Raw genomic sequence first — 26,996 nt, 5'->3', positions numbered from 1 at the left:
TCCCTCCAACTAAGTAACAATTCATTCAGTGTCCATTTTTTAATCAATCGAGACATACACTCTATCTGCCAGTCAGACTTCGGGCCAGCATGAGATGAACAATGTGACCACAACCAAACTGTCTGACTCCTGCCCCAAAACAAGACAGGATCTTGACTTTCACTTACCTCGTGTCCTTCTGTCAAGGATGACCGAGACATTTCATGGCCTCAACAAATATTTGTGGTGGGTCTCTAAGGGGAAGTGCTGTCAAAAGTGCTTAGGAATACAGCAGAGTTTCTCATGAACTCACAGTCTGGTGAGGGAGAGAGACATTAACCAGATGATGACAAATGTGATGTGTCTGCAAAGTAAAGACATAAAGTGCCATGAGAGTATGTGAAGAGGACCCTGACCCAGCCTGAAGGTCAGAGGAAGCTTCCTTAAGGGATGGCAACTGAGCTAAGAGTTAAGGAATCAATAGGATTTGTCTAGGTAAAGAAGCAAAGCAAGGAGAGAACATTCTAGAAAGTCTAGAGAGACCATCACGTGTCAAGACCCTGAGGAGGGATCAGCATACTTAAGGTACTAAACAGTTGCGGTGTAACTAGGTCCAGAGGTCACAGGTGAACTTGGTGTGGCGCCAAGCCATGCAACATTAGGGATTTTGATTTTTACATTAAGAGTAATGGGAAATCATTGAAGGGTTTTAAGCAGGATGACAACACGATCAGATCTGCATTAAACAACAACAATAACAACACTCTGGCTCCAATATGAAAAGATTAAGACTAGAGGAAGCAAGACCAGTGAGGAGAATTTTCTAATTCACAGTGACCTTGACAAGGACGGTGGGAGGGGAGATGGGAGGGGTGTAGAGACCTCAGAGATGCGTAGGACTAGAGCCCACAGGCTGCGGTGATAGGATGCATAAGGAGGGTGAAAGAGGCAGAGAGATCTAGGTTAGTAAGTTGGCGGGGCCACTTACAAGGTTTAGAATAGCAAACGAAGTTCAGTGGGAAAGACCATGAGCTCAGCTCTGGACGTGCTATGGTAGAGATGCCTTCGAATTATCCAGCTGGAGGTGTTGCCCGTTAACTATGAAGTTCTGAAACTCGGGGAGAATTCTGCACTGATATATAAACTCGGGAGCCATGAAGGAGTAGTAGACTATCAACGCCAAGGTCACGAATGAGAGAGAGCCTGAGGATAAGTCAAAGGCTTAAGGCTAAGTCCCGAGGAGTTCCAACATTTACTGCTGAGGAGGACCTGCCTGCGAAGGAAGGAAACAGAAAAGGAGTAACAAACTGACTGGGGAAGGAAGCTTGGTATCAGGGAAGCCGAGGGAAGAAAGCTGTGCCCAGTGCGGCTGAGAGGTCATGTAGGATGAGGGCTGCAAAATGCTGGTTGGATGGATCAACATGAAGAAAAGCAGGGACCTTCCTGAGCAGGGACCTGCTGAGCAATGGCGGGAGGCCTCGAGCAGGATGAAATGTGAATAGAAATGGGGTTTATGGAGTCAGTGTGTACGGGCAAGTCTTCTGTGCAGTTTGCTGGGAATGAAGAGGGACTGAGCAGTAGCTCTCAGGAGATGAAGGAGTCAATGAAGTTTTGTTTGTTTGTTTTTGCCTTCTTTTTTAAGATGGGAGAGACTTTCTGAAAAATTGACCAAAAAAACCCACAAAATACTTGGGGACACCTTCCCACCCTTCACCCTTCCCTCAGACTTCCTGAGACCCCCGTGGAACAGAATTAATCAATGGCAAACATCAGACCTCCCAAACACCCAAACCCTCTCCCACCCAGTGCTACCAGCTTGTTAAGGGAAAGGAATTTTCCTTTGGTTTTCCCATACCCCAGTCTCCCCTTCCCTCTTCCAAATCGCATTAGGAAGTCAAATTAGGAAGCCTCCACGCAGCCAAGTTTTGTTTTGCGGAAACAGCCCTGCCCCCCTTCACTGAGCCCTCCTGATTGAGGTTAATGGGATTCCAGCCTCCCTCGGGCCAGTGGAAAGCCAGGGTGACCTACTTTGTGAGGTCCTGCCCCGTGAAACTGACTTGCTTTTCAATGATCTTCATCTTTTTCCCCAGGACCACTTCTCAAAGGACAGCCATGAACGAACAAATTAGCTGCTGACTTGTTTAGCTCAATAAATCAAGCTGCGGCTCTGTCAGCCCAGAGCGCAGGTAGAGACAGAAAAGACAGATGCTGAGCAAAACCCACATCCTTCACTAGTTCCTCTGGCGCCTGAGTAGAAAATGACCAGGTTTCCTGCAGATCGATTCTGAATTTCCACCACCCAGTTCCTCCAGTTTCATCTGAATACTAGGAATTACTGGAACTTTTAAAAATCATTTTTTATTCTCATAATGAATCTTGTAAGGGACTGCAGTCCCCTTCATGATTTCCAGCCGCTCTGTTTAATTAATATTTGATAAGACAACCATCCATGTGTCCTCCAGACAGCTGAGGGGAGGGTGGATCAGAGACACGGTCACCCTCTCCAGAAATCCTGCCTCTGGAGGGTCAGTGCCCCGTAAATCACCCAAGCCACGGTTCTCCCCAAGAGGACAGGGGCATCTCTCTCAGATCAGGGCTGAAAGTTTCAGGGCCCTCCCTGCCTCCTGTAGCACTTGTCCAGGTCTGTGGATGCCCTCAGGATTGCACAGAAGACTGGCCTTGGACTGGCGGAGCAGGCGGTAGATCGAATGGGCCAGAGGGACCGGAGTCCTAGATGCCTCCAGGTGATGAGCAGTTTTCCGAGGCAGGAAACCGCACTCAGACCTGCCTCCACCCACGCGGGGCTTCAGCCTAGCGCATGGCTTGGGCGCCTTCTAGTGGTCCCATGGGGTTTCTGCAACTTCGAAAGCTCTTTATTGGGGATTATTTGAAATACAGAGGAGACAGAACTCAGCATATGAGTGACCTGAATTGCCAGCGACTTGAGTCTCGCCAGTGACCTGAGTCACACTGCTTTGGTTCTGAAATTTCAAAGGGGATAATAAGTCCTTAGCAGGAGCATAACAATCCCTTACTGCCTCTTTTCTTGAATGGTGTTTTTCGAAGTTTTGTTTGGAAAAGCTGAATGAGTAGAAAATCAACATTTACCAAGTCCTGTGATGTGCGGGTCACGATGATAAGCAGTTTCCTCACACAAAGCCCTTGGGTGGGTATGATGAGGCTCCCATTTTGCAGCCCTAGTAACTGCAAAGCATGCTGGGGTAAAAGGCCGCGGCACAGAGCTACAAAGTGGCTGAACCCAGATGCAAATCCAGCTGCCTCGTCCAATACCCTTTGTTCTTCCCTACTCGCTGCCTCTCTGAATGTAAGAAGGCGGGACACTTCCCCATGTCTTCACTTGCTCTTCCTTTTTCATTTTTCTGGCATGGACTGTCTGTTCATAGCTTTCCTTTATCTGCTGAGATAGGGGTGTTTTTCTTGCAGATTGGGATTAGCTCTGTATCTACTACAGGTAGTCACATTGGTCAGTCACCATGCGTGGAGACATTCATGCCAACGTGCCATTTTTTTCTAATTCAACACTGTTGTTTCAGTACACAGGTATCTTCAGTTGGTGTATAATTCAGTTGCTTTTGTGATTGCTTTATTGTTTCAAAGCTGAGAAAACTAACATTTCTCTAACAGATCAGTAAACTTGACTTTTTTCCTATAATCTGGTTGCTTTCCAGGTAGCTCTGGATTTTTTATTTATTTATTTTGGTGTATGAAATTAGATGCGAATCCCGTATTTTTTTTTTAATTGCAGTTAAGTTGGCCCAACCCCACTGTTGCACAATGTTTCCTTTCTCCCCCTAATGTGAGAAGTCTGTTTTGTAGAATACGTTATCTAAAGTTTCTGGGATCTCCAATCTATGCCACTCATTTCTATTTCTTTCTTATCTTGAATATGACACCATTTTAATTATCATGATTTATAATATACTCTGTTATACGGTATGGCCAGATCAACGCTCTTTGCTAGAAAACTGATAAAAATTTAAGTCCCAGGTGCGCCCGCGTGGCTCAGTCGGTTAAGCGTCTGCCTTCGGCTCAGGTCATGATCTCAGGGTCCTGGGATTAAGACCCGCATCAGGCTCCCTGTGCAGTGGGGAGTCTGTTTCTCCCTCTCCCTTCCCCTGCTTGTGCTCTCTCTTTCTCTCATATTCACTCTCTCTCAAATGAATAAAATCTTTAAAAAAAATTTTAAATCCCAGAATAGAAAAATAAAACCAAATTAACAAAATATCATATATGGGAAGACATGGTATATAAGAAAGCGTGAATGTGAATTTTTATTATGGTTTGGACAAATAAAGAACTCCAGTCATACCTCGCTTTTCCAAAGAAAACTCACATATATTCTTATCCATTTCATCATTTTAAATAGCATTTTTATTATAGAAGTAACAAATACTTTGAGGTGATTTTTAAATTAAATTTGAAGGTCAAAGGAAGTACAAGAGTTCCATACTCATTTCCTAAATTAAATAATTTATTTAAAACAAATATTTGAGGAGAATCCACTGCATGCCAAGTTCTGAGCCAGGTTCTGGGATATAGCTGTAAGCAAGACAAGAATCATCTCTAGTCTTCTGGAACCTCATGGGCAAGATGGAAATTAAACAAGAAACCCCAAGCAAAGTGAGCTCGGCACACTGGGAAAGTGCACCAGGGGTCCTAAACAATTTGAGGAGAGGCCAGGAAATGCTTCCTCCAGGACATATTATGTGAGCTCGGGGTCAGGGGATGAATTTCCCAGTCAGGGGCACGAGAAAAGAGCAGAGCATACCTGAAGATGCTAGAAAATTGCTAAAATTGTTCCCAGGTCCTTACAGATTCAAATTTGCCCTATTACCCAACCTAAGGTCAGGCATTTTGTGCAGGGATTGGTTGCCCCAAATTTCCTATTCCTTAAAACTCACCAAGGTCTGGAGGAGACCTCAGTCAGGTTACAGAGTTGGCCAAAATGCATCTGCGGAGAACAGTTTGCATAATGCCTTGTAAAACCCGCCAGGTTCTCAGATGGTCACATCCATCAGCTGAGCAAGGTATCAGGCGGCCTGTGGGGTCTGGCTTGGTTCCGGTTCCCCAGCACTGGACTCCTGAGCAGAGAGGATTTTGCCCCTTAGGTTGTCATGGTGAATAGTGTCACCCGTGGATTACAGGATACAAATGACTAACCGGACTCAAAGCCACATGCCCAGGGGGAGGGGAAGGTAACAGGTGGAGCGGTCGGTCTCTATGGCAATGGAAGAGCGAGTCTGCCGGCCACGGGGCCAAGCCAAGGAGGGCCGGGGCGTAGTACCGCCCGTGGAGATGTCCGCGCTGTTGGCCTGGCACTGACGAGAAGGCGGGCCCTGGCCCAGGTCCCGAGAGCCGCTGGCTGAGCAGTGGCCCAGCGACCTGGAATGCCGTTCTCGTAGAAGCCAGGTCTTTAAAGAGGCCGCGGAAACCACCCCCCGACAAGCCGGTAAACGCACACCCCGGAAGAGAAGGTGAAAGCCGCCGGTTTGTGCCCATCTACACAGCCGGCGAGGCAGGTGTGGGACACAGCAGTTTCTAAAGGCTTCCGGGAAAAGCATCTCATCGGAGGCCCGCAGCATCCCTGCGGGTGGTGTCACAACGGAAGCCGGTCGGTGACTTCAGGCCAAGACCTAGAGCCCGTGGTGGGGGAGCTCAGGTCCTCACACACTCCCCTGTTCAGCCGGCCCTCGGGACACCTGGGGCCTGGGGGGCCGCTCGGGGCTCCTGCCCTCCCCCGCCCCCGGAGCTCCCGGTCTGCACGGGGAGGACCACATGGTGACGGAGTGATGCCAGCCCTTGAGTAGTGTGTGGAAACACGGACCATGGGCACGGGCCCCGGTCAGGGGCATCAGAGAGGCCCCAGGATGAGGTGGCTCATGACCCGAGGCTTGAAAGAGGAGCAGAGCAACGGTTCTCAAACCTGAGGTGCATTAGGATCAGCTGGAGGGGTTGTTAATCTAGAAGGCTGGGTCCCACCCCAGAGTCCCTGCTGAAGCAGATCTGCGGTGGGGCGCAATAATTTGCATTTCTAACAAGTTGCCAGGCACTGAAGACGGGCTTTCCCAGCAGCGGCAAGTGCACGTGGGACCGGTCCGCAGCTGGCCTGGCCAGGGCACCAGGTGGGGGGGGGGGGGGGCAGAGGCAAGAGGATTCAGACGAAGGCAACACCAGGCCAAAGACAGCCGGGGGCAGGCTCTTCCTGCACTCCTGGGCCAGAACACAGCCTGGCAGCAGGCTACAATGTAAAGTCTCCTTGGGAAGGCCTCCCTCCACTTCCCTCTCTTTTCTGAGCTCTGTATGACCCTGCACTGCTTCTCTCTCGATAGAGTACTCATAGCTCAAGGGCCAGGCACTGGACTAAGTACTGGATGCAAGTTCTCTCATTACACACCCTAAAACTTTGGCCTAGCCATAGGGAGGTCCCCATTTCACAGATTGGGACACTGAGGCACTGAATGTTTCGGTCGTTTGCCCAAGGAATCACAGCTGTAAGAGGTAGCGTGCCAGGACGCACAGCCAGGCTTCCGTCCCTCTCTGCTCATTGTTTGACCCCATCCGGCCTGCCAGAGCCCAAGGGGTCCAGTTCCACGAGGGCTGGGGTCATTGCTTTTGGGGACAGGGGAGGGCAGCCAGAGCAGCTGGTCTCCAGAGAGGCACACAGGGACTCCCGGACAGCCGAGGTGGACCGGCTGCCAGCTGAACAGACGAGTTGGTCCCCAGCCAAGGATTCCCCACGATGAGCAGCCTGGGCGTGTAGAGTCGGGCGGAGCTGCCTTTAAACCTCAGCCCCTACCAGCTGTGTCTCTAGGTCCATTAACCTTTATAGGTTCTTCTCTACAAAACGGGATAATAACTCTTCTTCTCTATTGCTTGCTTTCTTCTCTACAAAACAGAATAACTCTAACCCCACGGGATTGTCATGGGGGTGGGGAAATAAAATAACTGGGGCCTGCCACCAAGCATGTGCTGAGTGAATAGAACGCTTTCTTCCCCAGCACCCAGCCCTGGCCATGAGTAAGACCTCTTCTTAGCAACTTGAGACAGAGGTTGAAGACAATCACCTCTCGTGGCTTGGGGGTCGTCAGGCAAAGGTCTGTGCTGCTATAGCTTGGTCCCTGCTCACCACCTGGAGGATGTGGCCAGGGAAGCATGTGAGTCCCTGGGGGAGCTCTGGGACCACAGGGCCTTGCTGGAGGCAGCAGGCCACGGAGACGCCCCCTCCGATGGCACAACGTAGATCTCAGTAGAGTGAAAAGGCAGCAGGGAGAAGGAATTTGAAATGGATGATGAAAAGAACACTGATCTTGAGCTTATATTGCCTTGGGTCACGGTCTCCGTCCGCCATTTAACTTTGTGACTTTGGACCTGTTACGTAAACAAAACCCTCTAAGCCTGGGTTTCCTCATCCGTAAGTTGGAGTCACTCGTTCTTCTCTCAGGTCAGTTCTGAGGATTCAGTGAGAATGTCTGAGCAATCGGGGGATTGTACAGCTGTTATTTGTAAAGTTCACCTGCCATCCAACACAGCTGGGCACACTGCGACGCCAGAAAGGGTTAATGGGACCGCCCTCAGCTGCAGGCCAGTAAGCGCGCAGGGGCGGCTCTTTTTACCCAGACCTTTTTCGGTTGCCTTTACATTTCCCTGACTCTGCTCCTTGGAGGAAGTGGATCTGAGGTTTGGCCTCCGGCCTCCTCATTTGGCTGCCTGTCGCATAAATCCTTATCCTTGCTGCCTACTCGGTGTCTCGCGGTGACCGTCTTTGCTGAGCACTAGGCAGATGACCTTGGGTTTGCATGCAAACATGGGGAGCCCGGCAGGAGCTTTGTGCCCCTTTGTTGGCCCCCAGCTGGTAACGGGAGCCTGCTGACCCGAGAAGTTGCTTAGGCTCTTTGTCCTGGGACCCGTCCTCAGGGCCCCACCAAGGTTCAGCACCTAAATTCACTCCTGCAGCCAGGCAATGGCTTTGGGGTCTGGTTTGGACAGAGGGGTCTGGGTGAGTACTTCGTGCGCGGTGGCAAGGAGCTTATTTCTTCCTCCCTTTTGGTTTGGCTTTCTTGGATTTCTTCCTCTCACTCAGCTGCCTCCAAGTAGAGGGTTTTGCTTCTCTTAGCCTCCTTTTCTTAAGACAAGGCTGACTAGCAAAAGGTTGGGTTCAGCCAGTGGAGCTCTGACTTTTAGGGAGGAGCTAGAAACTAGGAAGCCATCTGGTTCAATCAGTGAAGCCTGGACTTCTGTGGAGGAACCGAGGCCCTTAGAGGCCAGGCTCTGGGCTTCGTTTGGTTCATTTGTTGTAGCAGCTTTTGGGATCTTTGAATAAAACTGGCCATGTTCTAAGTGGAAAACGGGAAGTGACCATTTGATCCCCCCGTGCAGCCCGTTGGGCTCTATTCTCCAAAACGGGGCAATATTTTTTTGCAACGCGGCTTAGCCGCCATATTCATTAGACTCTTGAGAAAAATGACCACCTAATGGACCCATAAATTATACTACCTTGCACTTAGATTTGTGTTAGAAAAGAGATTTGGAAATTAGGCCTTTAAGATCCTATTTGCACCTTGTTTATGTATTTGTATGTGTCCATATGTGTTCTAAGTGTGAGCTAGTTTCTACGTCTGCATGGTGTTGCTAAGACTAATTTGTACGAGAGTTCTATTTAGGCCGTTAAAAAGCAAGTGCTTGTTAGAATTGGCCATTCTAAAACTCAAAGACAGAAACTAACCCAAGTGTTTTTCACATGATCTTGAAAACTATTCAGTATTAAAGCTAACTTAAGGTTGCTGATTTAATTAAAATGGACATGTGTTTAGAATTAAAAGCATTAAATACAAAACTTTTACTCTGCCTGTGTTGATTGAAAGTCAGGTAAGTTCATCTTCTCTCCACTGCAAAATCTGTCCAAAAGGGGGAGGAAACCAACACCTTAGAACTTTGTCTAACGTCTTAGGAAGTTTTAGGCTCTGAACCTGGACAAGACTGGCAGGTGGATTTTACCGTGAGGCCAAAACAACAGGTAATTTTCAATACTTGCCAGTATTTATAGATCCCTTTACAAGTTGGGCTGAAGCTTTCGCACGCCCTTCAGAGAAGGCCTCAGAAGTTGTCAAAACACTTCTAAGCAAAATCCTTCCTAGGTTTGGATCACCACTAACAATTCAGACGACCGGGGAGCAGCATTTGTGGCAAAAGTCATGCACGTGGTGCCCGACGCCTTGGGCGGTCAATGGAGCCCCCCACCAACTGGGGAAAAAAAAAAAGAAAAATTAAATTTGGCAAGGATACGCCAGGAAACTAACTTGGGAAAAAGCCTTGCTGGTTGCTCTGCTCTGGGTAAGAGCGGCCCCCCAGAGTGGGCTTGATTTAAGCCTCTATGTCATACAGAAGACTCCTTCTACACCCCTTTCATGACTTAGGGGTTCCTGACGGGGCTCCCATTAGGGAATTGGATATTATCAGGCACACTGAGTGGGCAGGCTCACTGCCAGCAGGCTGACGTGCCCCACAGGTGTGCCCTTACGTCGCCGGATTCCCGGAGACTTGGGGTCACTAAAGACCGGCAGAGCGAGCCCCCAGCAGACCTGAAACTGCTCATCAGGAGAGCCAGTCTGAGGAAACCCGTGCCTACAACAAGCTTGGTTCCGACCAATCTCCCCGAAGGCCCTAGGTAAAACAGAGTCCCTGCACTACCAACCAAAGTACACAAATCTCGGTCATGCAGAATGGCAGGCAGAGAGTTTCCATTCCTCTAACTCTAGTCCTCACCCCATCTCAGCAGGAAGTAACCGGAGCAGTCATCATCCCTATTCCCTCAAGGATGGGGACGGATCAAAGGACAGTGGGGACTAGAACCCATAACCAAAGGGATAGGGGGACTGATCGCAGCTGCAGACTAGGAAGCTCAGCGGCAACTTTTTAACCCAGACCTTTCTCATTTGCCTTCAAATTTCCCTGACTCTCCTCCTCGGGGGGAGGTGGATTTGAGGCTTGCCCTCCCATCTCCCCATTTGGCTCCCTCTCAAAACTTCTCCTGGCTGCCTAGGCCGTGTCTCAGTGATTGTCTTTGCTAGGCATCAGGCAGATGAGCTTGAGTTCAGCTATAGTAACACAAGATATTTGTTCGCCCATTTATTGAATCACTTTTACTGAGCATCTACTCTGTGCCAGGCACTGTTGTAAGCACTGGAAATCAAGCCCTGGAATAAGACCGACAACAGCCCTGCTTTCCCAGAGCTCACATCCAGTGACAGCTGACCATCAGTAAGCAGCTAAACAATACGCATATGTGAAACAGTAAGTGCTCTGAGTGCATTGGAACTGGACAGTGTGGTAGCAGGTGATTCTCTCCACATGTGGCCAGTGGAGGGGCTCAGGACAGTAAAGGGTGTCAACCAGTTGTGGCCAAAGGCAGAGATCCGTGGAAGACCAAGAATCCACCTTCTTTCCATCCTCTCCTCCCTTAGCCATGGTCTGGCCAGATGTCCCTCAGAGTGTGCACCCCCATGGCCCCTAATGTAATGTGTTTGGTTTCCAGGAGAGCCGCACCCTCGGCTGAATTTTCAGTGGACAGGACACGCCACTTGATGTCCTTCCTGACCATGATGGGCCCCAGCCCCGACTGGAACGTGGGCCTGTCTGCAGAGGATCTGTGCACCAAGGAGTGCGGCTGGGTCCAGAAGGTGGTGCAGGACCTGATCCCCTGGGACGCTGGCACCGACAGCGGGGTGACCTATGAGGTGGGTGAGCACCTGCAATGGTGACGGACGACCGTTCCTGGGTGCTTCCTCGTTGGTCCCGCGCTGGTGGGCCTGGACGTAAATGACGTAGATGAACGCACGGTGTGGTCAGGCAGGCCAGCACCATCTCCCTCTCACAGACCACATACAGCGTGACCCACACAGCTGGCCACGAGGCCAGGGAGAGGGAACCTGCTGGAGGGCAGCTCCTAGGTAAGCCAGGGAACAGCAGGAAACAGGGAGGGAAGCACAGAGCAAGAGAAGGGGTGAGAATGGGGAACAGAAGTTGATGTCCGTACTTTAGACTGGGCCAGATTCTGGAGGTTTCCAGACAGCCAGCCAGGTTAAGGAGTTTGGATTCTGTCCTGAATGTTAAAATTTTTCAGCTGTGGTCAGCACACCAACTGCATGGAAATGTGAAGCCATTAGAAAACCAGCAGCAGGGCCATCTAGAACAGACACTGGTAAACTATGGTTTGTGGGCCAAATTGGGACTACCACCTGATCTGTAAATAAGGTGTTCAAACCCAGCCGCCCCCGATTACATGTTGTGGGGGGCTGCTCTCTCACGACAACAGCTAAGTGGAGTTGTAGCCGACACAGCCTTGAAATATTTACCATCTGACCCTCTACGGACTCGTTTGCCAACGCGTGGTCTAGTAGGAAGAGCTCTGGATTCAGGCCAGCCTGGTTCAGCTGTCTCCTGGCTGGAATGACCTCTCTGAAACCTTTTCTTCATCAGGATGGAATCCTGCGTACCTGGGAGAGTCTGAAAGTATAGGTCCCCGATTTCCTTGCACGATGCACAGGGTGGACAGAATTGCATAAACATCCATAGTAGTTATAGCTGTTGTGAAATCCCTATCACGGCTTTTGTTGATCCTATTACAATCAAATTGCTGTTGTGGTTTTTAACCACTTTGTTTCCCACACTCTGTATCTGTGTTTCTCCCCCCCCCCCCCCCCCACAGTCACCCAACAAGCCCACAATTCCCCAGGAGAAAATCCGGCCCCTGACCAGTCTGGACCATCCTCAGAGTCCTTTTTACGATCCAGAGGGCGGGTCTATCACTCAAGTGGCCAGAGTTGTCATCGAGAGAATCGCCCGGAAGGTAATGGGGTAGAGCTCACCCTGGCACGGACCCTTCCCACCAGGAGTGTAAGCAGACTGTACCCCTTTCTGCTCTAGAATCATAGGGTCCCTTGCATATTCCAGAATCTAGAACTCCTGGACCTCCCGAGCTTTCTAAGCATGCAAATTATTCATAAGCTATAAATGAGCAAAATAAACATAAGGGAAAGGTTCTGTGCTCTCCTGAATGATGCAATCCAGAAAAACAGGTTTCATTGTGAGTTCCATAGTTGATTATTAATGTCTGCCATGGGTCAGGCACTAGAAAGCTGTGGCTTTCTTGCCATTTCTTTCAGTCCGATTGTAAATGTTGGCTCAAAACTCCACCATGGCCTGGGATTTGTACACGGGGCGGGCATCCGATTTTTATGTCCTCCTTCCTCTGTCCCCCACGCATGCCATTCTTTAATGTGAGCCCTCCAAGCAAAATGTCCTTTTGCAGGGGGAACAATGCAATATCGTGCCTGACAATGTCGACGATATTGTAGCAGATCTGGCTCCAGAAGAGAAAGATGAAGGTACGTAGTTGTCCTCCATTGCAGGTAGCAACATAAACTGGCCATACCTTTTGGGAAAGCAGTTTTCTAACAGGTTTGAAGAGCTGCAAAAACCTCATGTCCTTTGACTTGGTAATCCCATCTTTGAGAACTTCTGCATGGAAGATCATCCAAAATAAGGCCAGGACTGGGCACAGAGTATAAGGGAGTTGGTGTAAGTGGGCTATCGGAATATGTGTTCACTGGTATCGGGCCTTTGGGTGGGTGTCACAGTATCCCCAGCGCTCTCTGCTTTGTCACACTGTCCTGTGAGGCATGGACACGACCACTTCCCTAGCGAGGAAGGGGAGGCCCAGATCCTACCGTCAGGAGGGAAGCGCAGAGCCTAGGCTTGAGCCTGTGTCCTCATGGGATCTGGAGCCACACAACCGGGGTCCTCCTGTGGCCTTGGGCAAGAAGCTCCCATCCCACCACGGTGTCCTAGTGTAAAACGGGGATGATCACCGCACCTGCCTCATTGAGAGTTGTTGTAAGAATCAAATGGGCTAGGGGCGCCTGGGTGGCTCAGTCGTTAAGCGTCTCCCTTCAGCTCAGGTCATGATCCCAGAGTCCTGGGATCGAGCCCTGCGTCGGGCTCCCTGCTCTGCGGGAGGCCTGCTTCTCCCTCTCTCACTCCCCCGCTTGTGTTCCCTCTCTCGCTGTGTCTCTCTCTGTCAAATAAATAAATAAAATCTTTAAAAAAAAAAAAATCAAATGGGCTAAAACATGTAAGGTTCTTGGAATGCTGTTGGCGTGTAGTAAGTACTCCGTGAACACCGGCTGCCCTTACGTGACCCCTGTTATAGGGTCATCGGGAAGATGGGACTAGAAATGAAAAGCTCTTCACGTGTTGAGGGGAAGGGATAGTAAGAGATCTTCCCTGTTGTTTAGGTATTATTGCAATGATTATAATTTTTAAAGGCAAGTGAGTAGCTGCTTCCACCCCAAGAGTACCCAGGTTCGCTGAGGCAGGTCAAGCGGCAGGGATCTTATCTGCAAATGAGCTTGTGTGGGGGAGAGGGCCAGCCCCAGTGTCCACAGGCTCCCAGGGAAAACCTGTCACATACTCGTTCCAGATGACACCCCCGAAACCTGCATCTACTCCAACTGGTCCCCGTGGTCCGCCTGCAGCTCGTCCACCTGTGACAAAGGCAAGAGGATGCGGCAGCGCATGCTGAAGGCACAGCTGGACCTCAGTGTCCCCTGCCCTGACACCCAGGACTTCCAGCCCTGCATGGGCCCGGGCTGCAGCGATGAAGGTGAGTGCACAGCCCAGGGCCGCGAGTGGCTGGCAGAGGCCGAGGAAGGGAGGTGCTACCTGGCTCTGCTGGCCCCTCGTACCTGGTCAGTGTCCCTAGGAGGGCACCAGGACCCTGACCATAGTGGCCGGTGGGGACCACTAGGGAAGACCCCCATCTCCAACAATGTCCTAAGACATCAAAAGAATTCTTGATTATCTACCCAACTCCCTCCAGCCATGGAATCAATGACACACCAGTCACTAAAAAGCTAGCGAACATCTTATGACAATCACAACTCTAACAAGCAGCCTGCTTCTGGGCCTTCACTCCAGTCTCTTCTGAAGGAACAAAACAAGGTAGCCAACACTGAATCTAGATCCACTGCCCTAATTCTGTGTCTTTCATGGACCTTCATGTCTCCCTTCTGCCTGAGTTAGAGCACCTGCTTTCCGTGTCAGGACCGCTGGGCTGATTGCAAGAGTTCTGTCTCTCTGAAAACTGCTCAAAAATCAGGCTTGAGCTAGGAGCTTGCACCACCTTGGTGGTGATGGCCCAAGCTTCAGAATGGCACTGGGCTGCCTGCCGGGCAGAGGTCGGCCACCTACTTTCCAGGGCACACCCGCGCTCTCCACCTGGACAGATCTGGACTCTCTCTGTACTTTGATCTTAACTCTCTCAGAGGTGCCGTGAGGCAACAGGAAAGGACGCAGAATTTGGGCTGGTTTATGGCAGGAAGAAGACCACTTCCACGCCGAGGATAATTGAAGGAAGGCTCTCGCACTGCAGGTCATTCACCCTCTGGCTCTTCCTGGGGACAGTCTTAGATACCCCTCCCGGCTGGACGCCCACAGTGGCTTATTGTCGTTTGTGCCCTTGGCAAGGCCCTTCAGAGGGGAGCCAGCCCTTCCATCTCCATGTAGTCTAGACATTAATCCCTTATCAGATACAGGATTTGCAAATATTTTCTCTCATTCTTGGAGTTATCTGTTCACTCTTGACAGTGTCCTTTTGCACAAGTTCTAAATTTTCATGAAATCTGGTTTGGCTCTTTGGTCGCCTGTGCCTTGGCTGTCCTGTCCAAAAAGTCATTGCTAAATTCAGTGTCATGAAGGTTTTGCCCTGTGTTTTCTCCTAAGAGCTTTATGGTGTTAGCTCTGTTTAGGTCTTTGATCCATTTCAAGGTAATTTTTGAACATGATCTTAGGTAAAAGTCTAACCTCATTCTTTCATATATGGATATTCAAATTTCCCAGCACCATCATCTATTGAAGGGACTGTCCTTTCTCCATTGAATGGTCTTGGCACCCTTGTCAAATTATTTGCCTGTTGATGTGAGACTTTGTCTCTAGGCTCGCTCTCTATTCTAGTCCATTGGTCTAGATGTCCATTCTTGTGCCAATACCACCTGGTTTTGATTCCTGTAGCTTTGTAGTAAGTTTTGAAATCAGAAAGAGTGTGGCCTGTGAGTACATACTCAGGTGGGTGGGGACCGTATTCTGCCTTCCTGGGGTAATGTCTTTCTTATCAGGTCCTGGAAAGCCTGAAGTGGAGCTTTCAAGCCCTACCCCTATTATTACACTGGAACATAATGTTCTTGTTTGGTAGTGTATGTTGCCTTTAATTAGCCTTGTCTTTGGGTCTAACGTGTGGGTTCCAGCAGGGATTTCTTACACATAGCACCAGCACTGTCCATAGATTAAATAACCCTGCAGAGGCAACACACATGTGCAAGTGACAGCCACGGACATGTGCAGGCTGGACTTACACTCGATCCTTTCTAGCTTCACTTTCCAATACCACGTATATGCACACTCCATACAAGGGTGTTTGCATAAGCTTTCCCTTCACCTTAAATGCAGATATCCTTTACCCACCAAAAGTACACTCAGATGTGCCCTTTTGTGTGAAATCTTCCCCCAAACTCCAAGGAGAGAGTTTTTTCCCTCTTCTGTGCTTAATTCCCTGGGCTTACCTTTGTTGCATACTTTTGATACCTGGAATTATTGTGCCCATCTCTTTCTAAAGTAGAGCAAGATCCAGATCTTACACATCTTTTTAACTTCAGAGCGTACCATGAAGCATTCAAAGCATTTAGTAAATCTTTATTGATATGAATAAATGGATAGCTAGAAGACTTTATTGCCCTCTTAAAGAACTAAGCAGGCAGACACACACCCCCTGTGTTTCCACCAGGAGTAGCACCCCCACCACTACTTGGAAACAGACTACCAAGCCATGCTGAGAGCTTTTTCTTTTCCAACAACCTCCAGAGTGTCTCCTATATGATCATGGCCTTTGCTAGCACCTAGTGATAGGAGCAAAGCCATATACAGCCCAAGGTATCAACAGAGAAGGCTGGTTATACGGCCTTCCTCATTCTTCCTCTATGCCCCCTCCTCTAGCACGCACAGACATTCCCTCCCCACCCCACCATCTGCTCCCCATTGTGGCCAACCTCAGTAGCACAATGAGAGGGCTGGGGTCACTGAGTATAATCTGCTGTTTGGGTATAAATCCATCCTGTGTCCATCCTCAGGTCCCTATGTCCGAAGGCCAGTCAGTCTTCACCCTCAGGAACCAAATTCTCATCAATTTTTCTAGACTGGGAACTGGCATCTTTAGACAAGAACTATAAAATCTCTGGTTCCTCTGAGCAAAAGAGCTTATCCTGTATCTCAGAATACATATATAATATCTTTCCAGCACTGTCCAGAAGTTTGTGATGGGAAAGTTCTGTATCTGTACTGTCCAAAATGGTAGCCACTAATCACACATGGCTACTGTGTACTTAAAATGTAGTTAGTGACTAAGGAAGTGTATTTTTCATTTTATTTAATGGTCTTAGATATAGGATACATCCTAGACCATACAGATGTATAACTTTAGATTATGATTTATCCTAAATTTTACTTTATGTAGAAATAAAACATTCTACCCATCCAAGCAGCTTTCAAATGCAATGTCATGGAATAAGGCCTAATCCTGAGTGCCCCATGCACCTGGAAAACAGGCACGTCCTCTTCAAGAACAATCCTGGTTTCAAGATGTATACCTTTTAACTTCCCATCCATCAACTGCCTAACTCCCCTTGAATGCTACCCAGTTTTGTTTTTTTAGGTTTAATTCCAGGATATTTAACAGACAGTCCTATATTAGTTTCAGGTGTACAATATAGTGATTCAATAATTCTGTACATTACTCAGTGCTCATCGTGGTAACTGTACTCTTAGTCCCCTTCACCCGTTTCACCCATTCCCCTCTCCTCTGGTGACCATCAGTTTCTCTACAGTTAAGAGATAAACCAAGTAAGACTTCTTTTCGTTTTTGTTTCTGAAATTCCACATTAAGTGAAATTCTCTGGGATTTGTCTGACTTATTTTGCTTAGCATTATACTCCCTAGCTCCATCCATGTTTTTGGAACTGGCAAGGTTTCATTCTGTCTTATGGCTAAATAATATTCCATTACATACATATGCCCCATCTTCTTTATCCATTCACCAAGTGATGGACACGTGGGTTGCTTCCATAATTTGGCTATTGTAAATAATGCTACAATACATAGGAGTGCATATATCCTTTCCAAATTAGTGGGTTTTTATTTGGGTAAATACCCAGTAGTGTGATTACTGGATCATACAACAGTTCTAGTTCAGGAGCCTCCATACTGTTTTCCAGAATGGCTGCACCAGTTTGCATTCCCACCAACAGTGCACAAGGGTTCCCTTTTCCTCCACATCCTTGCCAACACTTGTTTCTTGTGTTTTTTATTTTAGCCATTCTGACAGGTGTGAGGTTAATAGCTCATTGTAGTTTTGATTTGCATTTTCCTAATGAGTGATGTTGAACACCTTTTCATGGGTCTGTTGGCCATCTGGAGGTTTTCTTTGGAGAAATGTCTGTGCATGTCTCCTGCCCATTTGTTATTTTGGGGGTGTTGTTTTATAAGTTTTTATATATTTTGGATACTAACCTTTTATCACAGAGGTCATTTGCAAATATTTTTTCCCATTTGCCTTTTTGTTTTGTTTCCCTTGCTGTGCAGAAGCTTCTATTTTGATGTAGTCCCAATAGTTTATTTTTGCTCTTAATTCTTGCCTCAGGAGACCTATCTAGAAAAATGTTGCTACAGTGATTATCAGAAATTACTGCCTGTCCTCTCTTTTTGTATTTTTATGGTTTCAGGTGTCACATTTAGGTCCCTAATCCGTTTTGAGTGTTTGTGTATGGTGTAAGAAAAGGGGCCAGTTTCATTCTTTTGCAGGTAGCTGTTCAGTTTCCCAACACCATTTGTTGAGAAACTATCTTTTTCCCCTTCAAAACCATGTACTAGCACAAAAATAGGCCTATAGATCAGTGGAACAGAGCAGAAAACCCAGAAAGATTATATGGTGAATGAATCTTGGACGAGAGGCAAGAATATGCGATGGGAAAGCCGGCCCGCTCCTTCGCGATCCCTGCCCGGGGAGCTGGGCGCACAGGCCACAGCGTCCGCTCGTGTGTTGCAGACGGCTCCGCCTGCACCATGTCCGAGTGGATCACCTGGTCGCCCTGCAGCATCTCCTGTGGCGTGGGCATGCGCTCCCGGGAGAGGTACGTGAAGCAGTTCCCCGAGGACGGCTCTGTGTGCACGCTGCCCACTGAGGAGACGGAGAAGTGCACAGTCAACGAGGAGTGCTGTGAGTAGGGGTGCCCAGCAAGTGCAGGGGGCGGGGGCGCCAAGGCCGTAGACTTGATTCCAACAGGGCTGGCCTTCCAGCTCCCAGCAGCTGCCTGGTGACCGAGTGGGGTGAGTGGGATGAGTGCAGCGCCACCTGCGGGATGGGCATGAAGAAGCGGCACCGCATGGTCAAGATGAGCCCGGCGGACGGCTCCATGTGCAAGGCCGAGACATCCCAGGCAGAGAAGTGCATGATGCCTGAGTGTCGTGAGTGCGCATGGGGCAGGGGATGGGGGCGGTATGGAGGATCCCAGCACCCTTCCTATCCCCCAGCAGCAAGGCCAGAGGCTGAGCGGGTGCTGGGAGGAAATATGGCACACTGTCTTTGCAAGATAAGGGCCATCAAGCAGACTGAGAGAGGGGCCTCCCTTGAGGGACCTTCTGAGCAGTGCTGAGATAAACTGCTGGTCTCTGGAAAGCATTTACCTGCAGCTGTGTTTTATAGGACCCCAGAGTTTCTTGGTTGTCGGGGTGGGGGGAGGGGTTGTACAGTAACATTCAAGCAGGACATCCAGTCCACAGGTCATAGGTCCCCACTCTTGTTCTGCATGGGACTTGCCTGGCCTCGTAACGCATTACAACCCCAGCTCTATGCACAAATGTACATAGGCCCACACACAGTATACAAGCATACATATGCACACAAGTACATGGGCATTCTAGGATTTCACCATATGTCCAGAACTATATTGCACAGTTCTTGGGGAGTGGGTGGTGTTTCAGGTGGGGACTTGGGTATTCATATTACTGAGTTAATCTGATGTCCTGAGCCCCAGGGGAGATGCAGGAAAGTGACAAGAGCAGTACTCTGCTGAGCTAGTTCTTGCTCCGTGGGGTCACTTGGGTTTTCTGAAGCCATCGGTCCATTTCACTTGACTCCAGGGGCCAGAGTTGGGGACAGGGGGTAGGGGGGAACAAGGAGAGCAGAGAGAGTAAAAGGAGCCTGTTCTCAGAGGCAAACCTGGCTCTTGGCCTAGATACCATCCCCTGCTTGCTGTCCTCATGGTCTGAGTGGAGTGACTGCAGTGTGACCTGTGGGAAGGGCATGCGGACCCGCCAGCGGATGCTCAAGTCTCTGGCCGAACTCGGGGACTGTAATGAGGAGCTGGAGCAGGTGGAAAAGTGCATGCTGCCTGAATGCCGTAAGTCCTGGGGCTCCCGGTGCCCCCCCCCCCAGCCAGTACTGGGTGGGGGTCCTACGGCCAGGTCCTGTCGTAGAGCTGTCTGCCAGGGAGAAAGCGCATGGGCTCTGGATCTCGGTGTTAGCAAAGCTACTGAACTCTCATCTCAGTAGCAAGAGGGGATCCCACTATCAGCTACAAAACACCCCAACTACACGTTGCTATGAAGTCCAAAGAGGAGACCAGAATGGAAAACACTTAGCACAGGCTCAAGACGCCTTATCACGTAGGGCTTGCCGTCCCCACAACTGTCTGATCCATGGTTTTCCTTGCTTTTTACTTCTATTCCTTCTCCCTGGGACCATTTACCCCTGACATTAAATCAGTGACTCCTGTACATTTGCAGCCTTGCTAAGACAAGCCATGAAAGGCTCAATGCCTGACCCCAACTCCCCCCACCCACCCGACCCCACCCCTGTGATGAGCTGTATTTTGCAGGTACTAACCTCCAAGGAGAGCGAGCCCATTTTTCTGGCTCGTCTTCCAAGCGAGCTTCCCTTTTAGGAGGTAGAAAGTCAGACTCGCTTGCTAGGACCTGTTTTCCGGCTTCCTCTGAAACGCACGTGGTCTTTGGTGCGCCCTCGTCCTTGCTATTACTCAGGCTGCCTCCCTGGGTTCAAATCCCAGCTTTGTCCCTTACAGGCTGCACAACTTTCAGCGGATGACTTAGCATCCCTGTCCCTCATCTGTAAAACAGGACACACTTCCTAGGTTGCTCTGTGGATTAAACCACGTAACTGGCACAAAGTGTCAAGCACTAGCCCTGACAAGCATAGGCCTCACTTCATGTTCCACATTACAGTTCCTGAGCGGGTCCAGCCGGACTCAGTCATGTGTGGAGAACACCCAGACTACCAATCTGAGCCTGAGGCTCTTAAGAACTAAGATCGACCCTGTGTGCAACCCAGCTCACCAGAGTTGGGGCTCCAGAACTTCTGACCAAGATAGCTACCCATGTAAACATACATTCACAGGGTTCACTGAATGGAGAAGAAAGATGAACATTTGCTGTGCGCCAGAAACTGGGCTGGACGCATTATTTCACCTAATCCTCACAACCTAATACGAAAAATACCATTATCCCCATTTTACAGATAAAAAAGCTACCTGAGCTCACAGGGAGAAAGGCCCAAAACTACTGACCAAAATGAGTTCTTCCTAGATCCAGCCTGGATCTACACTCTGCAAAGCCAGTGAAGAGTCCAGAATTCTTTGCCTCCTTAGGTCACATCCTGAGAATCAGACTGTTGGGTTATTTCCCCTCTACATTTGTGAGATGCTGGCTTAGTAACAAGAATTTGCTGGACCCTGTAACCTTGATAAGCCATAAGACACCACTTGTTCTCACCCTTCTTCTCTACTGAATTTCCCATTTCTGGCTCCTATGTTTTTTGCACAAACAGCCACATATCGGACCCAGGAGGATGTTGAACAAGAGAAGCTATGGGGTCTTACTGCAGAAGTCACAATGGCCTTGGGTACTGGTCCACTGGGGTCAGCTGTGAAAGCACCAGTGAGCTGCGCCTTCCCTGAGAAAATCCAAGTCCTTGGGACTGTGGAAGGCTATTCTATGCCACCAGAGGCTGATTTGACATATTCTAGTTACAGGGCAGGGCAAGAGGCTCTGAACATATCTTCCAAGGTCCCTCCAAAGCATTTTGTCATGTGGGCATAGAATGTGGATGAAGACCTGGGCACCAATCCTGCCCCTACAGCTCACCAACCATGCAGGCTGGATGAAGTCCATCTGCCTGTAGGAGCCTCAGTTTCTTCTGTAAAATGGGATAACAGCACCTTCTTTGCATTTCTCGCAGGCTTGGGTTGAGATGCTCAAAGTAAAATGTAAGGGGCCATATGCTATCTCAGACAGGAATGAGCTACACTCATGCCCATCTGTGTCTCGCCAGCCGTTGACTGTGAGCTCACCGAGTGGTCCCAGTGGTCAGCGTGTAACAAGTCCTGCGGGAAAGGCCACATGATTCGAACCCGGATGATCGAAATGGAGCCTCAGTTTGGAGGTGCACCCTGCCCAGAGACTGTGCAGCGGAAAAAGTGCCGCATTCGGAAATGCCTGAAAAATCCATCCATCCAGAAGCTGCGCTGGAGGGAGGCCCGAGAGAGCCGGAGGAGTGAGCAGCTGCGGGAAGAGTCTGATGGCGAGCAGTTCCCAGGTATTGCTCCTAAACCAGAGGCTGGAGTGCAGGGCAGTGTCAAAGCAGGGGAAGTGAGAGTGGGTCTTGAAGAACTGATAGGGGTTTGCATCCCAGGCAGCAGGAACAGTACTTGCAAAGGCAGAGAAGTGCCCAAGAGCATGAGATGGTCAATGAAACAGAGGCAGATGGAGCAGAGCCCAAGAGAAGAGGCAGGAAACCAGGCTGGGGCGGGGGGGGGAGAGACCAGACCATAAAAAGTCCAGTGGCCTGCTGAGGATTTGAGACTTCATTGTGCAGGCGGATCTAAGCAAGACGGACTTTAACAGACCTGTGTTGAGTGGTTTGGAGGTGGCAAAAACAGAGGTACAAAGGCCAATTTGGTTGGTAGCCCAGGAAAATCTGTGTTCCCTACTCCAGCATTTAAAAAAAAAGACTGGGGCTTCACTGTTGAATAAACTGGTCCAGAGGCAAGGACTGCACGCTCATTGGCAAACGCATGAAATGAGTTGGAAAGATTCATGGTTCAGTCCTGGGTACAGACTGATCGATGGTGTTTAGATTCCGTGGAGTAGGTGAGGAAGATACCATGTAAAACTGAACGTTAATGGGTATGCTGAGTTTCTATTTTAAAAGGCACAGCTCGGGGCGCCTGGGTGGCTCAGTCGTTAAGCGTCTGCCTTCAGCTCAGGTCATGGTCCCAGGGTCCTGGGATCGAGCCCCACATCAGGCTCCCTGCTCGGCGGGAAGCCGGCTTCTCCCTCTCCCACTCCCCCTGCTTGTGTTCCCTCTCTCTGTGTCTCTGTCAAATAAATAAAATCTTTAAAAAAAAAAAAAAAAAGGCACAGCTCAAGTTACCCCTTTTTCTCAAGACATTTCACTTCCACCTAGGAAATGCTCCCTGATAGTTCACTACCTTTCTGTTAAGGAGCTGTGCACATATCAAAGTGTTGTCTGTTGGACATTAGTCAGCCACTCAACAAATGTTAAGCCCAACTATATGCCAAGCAGGCACTGTGCCATGGTCTTCTCCAGGAAACTTAGCATAGTACTGGATGGATAATCATAAACGTGCTTGGTTGTACAAGAGTAACCTAGAGGGCCATGGAAACTTTTTTTTTTTTTTAAAGATCTAACCTCTGGGAGGTCAGGGAAGGTGTTTTTGTTTCAGCAAGAGCGCGAGAGCACACACACGAGCAAGCGGGAAGGCAGGAGTGCAGCTCGGTGGGAGAGCAGCTCAAGCAGACTCCCCGCTGAGCACAGAGCCCGATACAGGGCTCAGTCTCATGACCCTCAGATCATGACCTGAGCCAAAATCAAGAGTCAGACACTTAACTTCCCTGGGGCGCTTGGGTAGCTCAGTCGGTTTTAAGGCAGGCATATCTATCTGTGTAGGGGAAGTAATAAATTATACTTGAGTTTACTTGGAATCTAGGAGGCCAAGTACATGGGGAACAAAGCATCAGGAGCAAGTGGTTAATTGCATCCACAAGCCACCCCAGAAAAACCACTACTATGATTCTGCAGGTCAGTGACTTGGGCTGGCTCAGCTGGACCCATGAAGCTCCTATCAGCTGGAAGGTCTAGACCAGCCTCACCTGCAACTGGGGTCTCCGAAGGGCTGCCCGGAGCCTCTCTCCACATGGCCTCTCCAGCATTCTAGCTAGGCTTGTTTACATGGTGGTGGAAGTGTTCCCAGCAGTTTTCAAGTCCTATTTGCTCATGTCCCATGGGCCAAAGCAAATCCTATAGCCCAGCGCATTCTAGAGATGGAGATGTGGACTCCTGCCCCTTGATGGGAAACACTGCAAAGCATTTACGGTCATTTCTGGCAGTCTGTCACAGAAGGGCTGACAGTCCCTCATAAGGACTCTAACCATTGTTTAACTCAACCCATCATTTCACTCAAGAGCAGGGAAGCCCAGACCCCTCAATTTGACAGGTGTGTACTGGAGTTGAGCATTTGGCATGGTCTCCCAATTTCTGCTGCCCTAACTGGGCTTTCCCATGCTTCCAGGCTGCAGGATGCGCCCGTGGACAGCCTGGTCGGAGTGCACCAAACTGTGTGGTGGCGGGATCCAGGAACGCTACATGACTGTCAAGAAGAGGTTCAAAAGCTCCCAGTTTAGCAGCTGCAAGGACAAGAAGGAGATCAGAGCATGCAATGTGCACCCTTGTTAGCCAGGGTATAAGTGGTCCAGGGCTGCACCCTAGATTTGCACAGTCACCAATGGCTGGAGTGTCTGTTTGCTTGTTGTTTAAGGCAATTTAAATCGTATCCACTAGTCTTCATTTCTGCAGTCTGGTTTGCCCAGTAGTCTTGTGGAGGCCGGGGACCTCCTTTCTGTCCACAGCTTGGTAGGCACAGGCTGCGTGGGGCTCCCTCCTCCCCTGCTGGCCCTCCTCCAGCACAGAAGACGTGTCAGCCCCCCGTCCTCAACGGAAATGTGTCACTCTGGAGCATCCACCGGGGCAGCACACAGAGGCCTGGCCTCCTCCACAGGGAGAGGCAGCTGGGGCAGGAAGGGACTCCCATGCCTCAGCCTCGGGGTACAGCGAGGGTACAGCAGGGAGGAGACCATCCTGCTCCGATGGAGAGCGCAGATTCCTCTCCTCCTTGCCTTCGGCCTGCTTGCTCGTGTAGGAACCTCCTGTTTGCCCATGTCCTTTAATTTAGTGGAACTTTAGGTCCTTTGTTGAGTCTCCGCGTGGGGAAAACAGAGCTGGTAGACGTGAAGAGCACTGAGAGAGGATGGCTTTTCTTTCAGAAATTCTGAAGTTCTGAATACATTTACCTCCCCTCCCAATAGTGGTGCCCAAAGCCCCGAGAAAGGAAATGATGGCCGCTTTACTGGGATGTAAGGTCGCCGGTTCTTACACCTGAGCTAAAAGGCACTAAGTCTAGAAAGTATTTTTCCCTGGCTTTTTTTTTTTTTTGGGCCACAATTCTCCTGGGAAGCCAGCCTTATAAACCTTCTGACCTCCCATACTTACTAGAACCAAGGCCAAGGCAGCAAAACTGGCCTCTCTAGCAGTCCCAAACCTGCGCTTTTAAAATCTTCTGACACATATCTAGACTTTTAAGTTTTCAAACCAGTTCTACCAAGAAAACATCGTTTAGTTATACGTCTGCCCACATCCCACCAAGCCACTGTTTGAACAAAACTACTATCTATACTTTAAAGGGTTTTTTTTTTAAATCATAAAGTTTTTTTATACGTAGAGAGAAAAGTGTTTCAGAGACCAAGCAAAACAGATTGAGGGAGAAAGGAATATTACAGAATCGGGCCGAGTAGGAAAATCGGGGGGAAAGCCAAACTTTACCTGGGCTCTCCACACCAGGGCTCTGGTCCTCCAACACACGTGTGGGCAAGGCCATGGTTTTCCATCCCCTTCGAAGCACTCGAAAGCATCAAATTCAGGGATTCTGACTACCAAGAATTTGTGTAAGAAGACGTTTTACTGAACTGAGTACAGCAGCAGTTTTTACTCCTTCATTTATTGTTAAAACTGTTTCATTTCTGTTGCAGGTTTTCATTATGCTTAATCCAAATATGTATCATGGATGAGATGTATACAATGTTTCTGAATACACTTCTTTAAGAATTTGCATTCAACACATCAGAATATTTCCAAACACAACATATATATGATATAGCCCTGAATCTTCAATAAAAAACTCATTTGGGTCTGTCTTCCGTGTTTTTAAACTAATTAAAAGTGTTCAGAAGGTTGGGCCCTTTCCAGTGATCCACCTGAATCACATTCAGCAAAAGATACGGTCTTTGCTCCCTCATTTGAGAGGGACCATTATTACCACATCCCTGAGTCTTCTGGAACTTTTGAGTTGTTTCCAGTATTATTTTTGTAATCCTTAAAAGAATTGCTACCTTGCCCCACAAAGGAGCATAATATAAAGAAGTTAAAGAGGTTTAACTAGGACAGAAAATCTTGATATAGAATCTGCCCACTTGTGCAACATTATTCTTGGCCATCTAGAGGCCTACTTATTTTCAACCCATGAAAATCAAAGTCCCTCAAGTCAGTAATTCCTAAGTCTAAGGACAAGCCACCCTGGTGTCTCATGTTCTTATCAGGTCTCTATGGGATACATTTTAAATCCTAATTGCGGAGACTTAAAACCAGTAACTGCTTAATGGCTGAGAATGGGTAACCTGTTTCTTGTTACATAAGTATTATTTCTTTTGCAAGGAGGAATTTATAAGAAGCATCAAATCTCTTTCTTACCAAAGTCTTGGGTTAGGTAGTTTATAGTTTCCCTGGCTAACCAATCCTTTTGGAAATACTTTTTTACTACAAAAATGAAATTTGTTTCAACTTCCACTTAAGATAATAAAGAGATCATAAGACATCCAGTAAGAACCGCCACATAAAGACGAGCTAAACTGTATATATTTTTATCAATGTCAAACCAGTTGTAACCCAATTTACATCCACATTTTAAGAGGACAGTGAGTTCAGAGATCTATTACAGAAGACAGACAATGGGTCACTCACCTGCCACCTTCCTTACCACTGCATTAATTGAAGGAAATCTTGTTGTAGCAAAAGAGAATAAAGCCTGGGCTTCTTCAGACCCAGAACTGAAAAAAAAGATTTCGTGCTGTGCTTATAATTTAAACTTTGTGTATTAAACATGTCTTAGGCATATTCAGAAGTCTGTATACTTCTTATGGGAAGTAAGAGTACATTATACATTCTCACAGGACTACAATTCTCCAGAAACTTAGTCCAGGTCAAATCTGTGGCTAAAATGTCAATATACAATAATTCTTTGTATCAAATGATCTCTGTGACCTAACAAACAGCCCACATGTTTCAGGCAACAGACTAAAGGAGCTAAATATTATAGTGTACCAGGACTGTATGGTGAGTCCCCTTACCCCCCCCAGTTAAATATTTACACCCTAAAGAAATGGACACTACTGTCCAAGTAAGAGTAAACATACATGTTTAATCCCTAATTACAACACAGAATCAAGGAAGACACACTCATTCCACTCTTTGGTTATTAGGTGCTATTAATTTTAATAATACAATGATTGATTTTATTCTTCATATTGCCCAAAAGTAGGGAGAATGAGTGAAATAAATTAGTCCCTTTTGGAAAATGAGTGAAATGCTGTAAAACTATAAATAGCAACTGAATGCTAATGAGCACAAAGATAATTCTTCAATTTAAATCCTTTGAAATCTGTGAGCAAAAGATCTGTACTAAAATGTCAAATTTAAATAATGGCACCCCTGCTTTAGATCCCTGGGGGTTTGGAAGGTTTTTATACAC

The 26,996-nt window shown here is 48.4% G+C and overlaps 1 protein-coding gene across 1 annotated transcript in view; it reads left to right on the top strand.

Annotated features, from left to right (window-relative positions):
* The window catches only part of SPON1 (spondin 1), a 250,264-nt gene extending 224,880 nt beyond the window's left edge, over positions 1-25,384 (top strand). Inside the window, exons 8-16 of the mRNA XM_032427131.1 lie at positions 10,532-10,733; positions 11,705-11,845; positions 12,308-12,383; positions 13,478-13,660; positions 18,149-18,319; positions 18,400-18,567; positions 19,338-19,502; positions 21,449-21,712; positions 23,709-25,384. Coding sequence (XP_032283022.1) covers positions 10,532-10,733; positions 11,705-11,845; positions 12,308-12,383; positions 13,478-13,660; positions 18,149-18,319; positions 18,400-18,567; positions 19,338-19,502; positions 21,449-21,712; positions 23,709-23,872 — 1,534 coding nt within the window. The 3' untranslated portion in view covers positions 23,873-25,384. The remainder of the gene's footprint in view (positions 1-10,531; positions 10,734-11,704; positions 11,846-12,307; positions 12,384-13,477; positions 13,661-18,148; positions 18,320-18,399; positions 18,568-19,337; positions 19,503-21,448; positions 21,713-23,708) is intronic.
* Positions 25,385-26,996: the final 1,612 nt, after the last annotated feature.

Source organism: Phoca vitulina, unplaced genomic scaffold (assembly GCF_004348235.1).
Source record: "Phoca vitulina isolate PV1807 unplaced genomic scaffold, GSC_HSeal_1.0 scaffold36, whole genome shotgun sequence".
Taxonomy (NCBI): domain Eukaryota; kingdom Metazoa; phylum Chordata; class Mammalia; order Carnivora; family Phocidae; genus Phoca; species Phoca vitulina.
This window is presented reverse-complemented; position numbering and strand designations above follow the sequence as displayed.